The sequence below is a fragment of the Penaeus vannamei genome, chromosome 23, assembly GCF_042767895.1.
Source record: "Penaeus vannamei isolate JL-2024 chromosome 23, ASM4276789v1, whole genome shotgun sequence".
Classification (NCBI taxonomy): Eukaryota; Metazoa; Arthropoda; class Malacostraca; order Decapoda; family Penaeidae; genus Penaeus; species Penaeus vannamei.
Window position 1 is genome coordinate 28736335 of NC_091571.1, and position 5000 is coordinate 28741334.

The 5000-nt window shown below is 35.4% G+C and overlaps 1 protein-coding gene across 5 annotated transcripts in view; it reads left to right on the plus strand.

The window, feature by feature from the left end:
* Rme-8 (receptor mediated endocytosis 8) overlaps positions 1-5000 on the plus strand; it is a 69100-nt gene that overhangs the window by 58059 nt on the left and 6041 nt on the right. For all 5 annotated transcript variants that reach the window (XM_027350917.2, XM_070137853.1, XM_070137854.1 and 2 more), the window contains 6 exons: positions 479-627; positions 2029-2152; positions 3242-3524; positions 4039-4249; positions 4496-4675; positions 4983-5000. The exon at positions 4983-5000 is cut by the window's right edge and continues 270 nt beyond it. In XM_027350917.2, the coding sequence (XP_027206718.2) occupies positions 479-627; positions 2029-2152; positions 3242-3524; positions 4039-4249; positions 4496-4675; positions 4983-5000 (965 nt within the window). The remainder of the gene's footprint in view (positions 1-478; positions 628-2028; positions 2153-3241; positions 3525-4038; positions 4250-4495; positions 4676-4982) is intronic.

Below are 5000 nucleotides of genomic sequence, written 5' to 3' on the forward strand. Positions count from 1 at the left end.
AACAAGATTAAACCATATTATCAATAAATTTGTATGAAGAGCCAGTCAGAAACACATATTGATACTTGGTGTCATATTGGGTGTAAGAACACTAATCATTGTGATGGCTTTTAATCATTTACTATTAGTCTTGTTTCTACTATTAATGTTTTGTATTTTTAGAGTGTAACTGATTAGTATGTCAGAATTGTAATAATTTTATTGCTGGTATCTACAGTATTGCTTTGTCATTACTGTTACATATTTATATGTTGTTGTTTTTTATAATACTAATATATTTACCTAGTTGAATTCTAAAGTCTGTATTTAGAATTGAAAATGTAATCTTCTGCTTGCAATATAGCTCAAAAATGTGTTTTGAATTTATATATAGCTGTTTTCTAATACAAAGGAAATATATCTAAAACCATCTAAAGTATTAATTTTATATGATCTTAAAACAGAGAGAAGAAAAATAACACTTCATTTATACCTTTAGGTGTGGAGATGCAGTGCATTGGTCACTTCAAGCTACTGTTTTCCTTGTTACGCCTTGAAGGATGTGTATCTGTACAGCAGTGTGTGTTGGCTGTAGTGGAGGGTGTCACTGGCAATGCTGATTGCGTTAGTGATATTGCAGCATCAGAGGTAAGTTATTGTGCATATTCAAGTGTGGTTGCTTTTTTTTGTTCACATTTTTTAAAAATTATAATGGAGGAAAATATGGAAATTTTTTATTGATCCCTTGGATTTAGATGCTTCACTGTCTGTACATAGTCCAAAATATGGGCATTAGGCATACTTGAGTGGCTATTCTAACAAGTGCGTAGCTCTGTCTCTCACTTTGCAATGTTATTTTCTTGTTTTCTGTTAAAGTGTTTTTTTCCCCCCATTTTTCAATGTTTGTATTTGTAATATGATTTCCTTTATCTAGATGGTAATACTGTTTTCCATGCAAAGACTCCATATCATATCTCTGGAATAGGATCCTGAGCATGGATATTGCATCCTCTGTAGACTTGGCTCACGAATGGTACATTTCACACTCATTTATTGGTGAAAATAATGCAGAAGCCCCTTCCTAAATGCCCACTGAGTCTAATCACTACGGCATTCGTTGCAAGTCATTCCCATTACCCTGGCCTTTAGGGGGAATTCTCATGATGGCAAGACCCTATCACCCTGGCTCTTTGCCAGATTTTCCCATGTTCATGTCATCTGCCCTTGAAGCCAGTTTTTTTCATGACTTGATGGTCATGTCACCCTGATCATAGGATTTTATCACATAACATTAACTATAGTATATGGCAAGTCAAATAGAATATTACAATTTCTTTGTTGGAATAGAGTGCAATGCATTAAACTGTCATGGAGTTTTACATTATTCCTAGACTATGCAGTTGGAGATCTGAGAGCCCAGAAGACCACATGAGGCTCCTGGACATGTGATTTCTTTTCTTGAAATTATTGATTTTCAAGCTGTAACCTTTTTTACAGTATCTGTAAAACATAGATTACTTCATATTTTGCAATGAATGCTAATGATTTTGAAATTACTAATTAGCATAGTTGTAAAATAAAGCATAATGAAAAATTAAGAAAAATGCTGGTTTATTTGGAAGCAGGTTATAAAAAATACTCATCTTTGACATTTGAGAATATTTATTCCTTTTGACCAGTGGTTATCAACCTTTGTAGTTTAGTAACACTGGATAAATATCCAACACTTCTGTGACACACCAACACTCAGCTCCATTAATGTACAAATACAAATGCATTTTGAAAATTTACAGACTACTGCAAATTGCTTATAAGCTGAATTGAACTGGGAACTTGAAGATTAGGTGAACATGATTTATTTTCAATATTGTTACAAGGGTTTCAGGCTAAAAAGGAGTATTTTTAAAGACAAGAAATATGCTTATGCAAAATAGTATGTGATGCTCAGGTTGAGAAGTACTACTTTAGACTCGTCGTGTTTTAGAAATTTGATAAACTAGTAATTATCAGGTTTTGAATAAACGCCAATAACTTTTTCTCATATTGCAGGTGTTGGTGTACCTGATGTTGGCCTTACACTCACCTTCCCTCATCCCAGACCGCATGACAGCTCTCAACATACTGCATGCACTCATGTCTAACACCAAGATTGTGAAGGAAGCATTAAACAAAGGTAAGTAGTAGTTTGATTTGTGGAGAGATTATGATGTGAATGTCAGCCTCTTAATTTTCTTTTCTTTTTTTCTTTCATGTTCACTTTTCCTTTGTACCTTTTCCCTTTTCCTTTATTTATTTCTATTTTTTTCTCTCTTTTTGTCATTTCCTTTTTTTCATTTTACAGGCAATTTTATATATTGTTATTACTACTATTTTCTTTAGTTGAATTGTTAATTCCTATTGTCCTAGCAATGATGTTAAATTAATCCAGTGCCGACGGGTAACAATGTTTGACAAGTGAACGTATGGACGGGCTTGTTGGCGCGCATCGGCAGTTTCCCCTTTTTGCACCTGGCTCGATCGGTAGTTTGCGAGCGACATTTAACACCTAAAAGTTTTTATTTTGCTATAATTTATAAAGATTTTAAAATTTTGAAGGTTTACCTTTATTATAGGTGCCATTGCCTAAAATCTTTACCATATAAATGAAGCCGCTACTATTGAAGAAAAACAAGCCCCGTCCAATGAGCCAGTGGCGCGGGAATGGGCATGACATGATGCCACCCGTCTTTCGGTCCACAACAGCCATAGCATGTACGTACATGCCACCTGTCGGCTAGGGGTTAACCCTATGCCGCCGGATAAAAAAAATTGGCAAGTGGACATGATAACAGGATTGTTGGCGCACATCAGCAATTTCCCCTGTTTGCGCCAGGCTCATTTGGTAATTTGTGAGTGACATTTAGCACCTAAAAGTTTTTATTTTGCTATAATTTATAATTATATAAATTTGCAGGTTTACCTTCACTTTAGGTGCCATTGCCTAAAAGCTTTACCATATATATGAAGACACTACTATTGGTGAAAAACAAACCGCATCCAAAGAGCCAATGGCGTGGGAATGGTCATACAATGCCATCCAATTTTCTGGCCACAACAGCCATGGCATGTACATACATGCCACCTGGCGGCAAGTGGTTAATTAGGATTGGTATATGCTTTATGTTCTGGATAATTGATATCCATATGTCTATACCCCCACCCCCCCATACAACAGTGTTTCATAGACATTGAATTAAATATTAATATAGCCATTTCCTTCCAGGAGCTGTCATGTACCTCCTGAACATATTCTGCTCCTCGGACGATTCAGAAGTGCGCGAAAAGACAGCAGAACTCATGGGCAAGATGACATGTGATAAGCTGGTGGGGCCTCGTGTGAGACTGATTCTGAACAAGATCCTTCCCTCTGCTCTGGTAGACCAGATGAGGGACTCGCCATCCACCGCGGTCCACATGTACGAAGCGCAGCATGAAAACCCAGAGCTAATCTGGACTGACGACTCGAGGGTCAGGGTGACGGAGACTGTTTCAAGATTAGTGGAAGAGTAAGTGCTGTTAAGGATGACTGTTGTAGGAATAGCCAGTAGGGAAAGGCAGAAAAGCATCATAAAACAGATGATTATATATTACTTAACCTATTTAAACTGGGTGTCATGAAAAAGTGTAAGCCAAGAAGCAGCCAGATCCAATGGCTTAATATGACAGTCACAAAAATTGAGTGGTTTAATGTCAAATAAAAAAATATATATCATGAAATGTTCTGATTTTACATATTTACCAGGGAGAACTAGTCATGAACTTAACCCCCCTCTGCCAAAAAATAAAAATAAAAATAAAAAATAAATAAAAAGGTAATATATATATATATATATATATATATATATATATATATATATATATATATATATTAATATTCATTGCATAATAGCTTTTCAGAATTAGCAGATTTTTTTTCAGCATCTTTTTTTTTATTGTAGAATGACAAACTGATAAGAAATATTTCAATGGGATTTATATATATATATATATTTTTTTTTTCCTTCTTTCTTCCATCAAAAGGATTCACTTGCAACAAAAGGAGGATCCAAATGCTGTATGGAAGTTTCCAGAGGAAGTCACATTATCCTCAACCTCAGGAGAGGTGGTGGTGGGTGGTGTATACTTGCGGCTCTTGGTTGCAAATCCTTCCTGGGTTTTGCGGAAGCCAAAGCAGTTTACATCAGATCTCTTTGATACACTCTTGGATCTTCTTGCAAAGGGAGGCAATGATGTAAGTACTTTTCCTGCATAACATGTATTTTGCTATTATATTTCATAGCTGTTTACTTCATAATCTATTTATTAAATCAGCAGCACCAATATAAATAGTTGAGTTGAGTAAGGTATCTGTAAAACATTCCTTCAGTATTTCTGTGTTTGAAAAAGGCAGATCCATCAACAAGAATTAAACCCATGGAGTGGGGTATTCTTTATTCTCACCTATTCTTACTTATCTCTTGTTGTTGTTGTTTTCTAGGCTGAGACCCTTGAACTAGTTGTGAACACAGTGGTTTCAGTATTAACTGCTCAGCGTAATCTATTGGAGTACCTGCCACAGTTGGGTCACATTCCCAGGCTTGTGTCTCATCTTTCCTCTAAAAATCTGACAGTGGCTAGAGCTGCTACTCTTGCTACACATCAGTTTACAAATAATCAGGTATGCATTCATTGTTATTCAAAAATTTTCATATAAAATATTGCAATATTGAATTATAACTTGTTTTTCTTTATATAGAGATAAAAGATAGCTAGGCCAGCTTTTACTAAATTGCATTTCAGCAACTTTGATATTCTCTTTCACTATCCCAAGGTTGCATTTATTACAAAATGAAATTGTGTATCTGGTACTCTCAGCTGAAATATATGTAAGAAAGCATGAATACAGAAATTTCCTTGTACTTATTTGCTTGATATTTGTATCTACGCACCTACAGTAATTGTGCCCCTCTTTTCTGCTCTCTCAGGTGTGTGGTAATATTCTC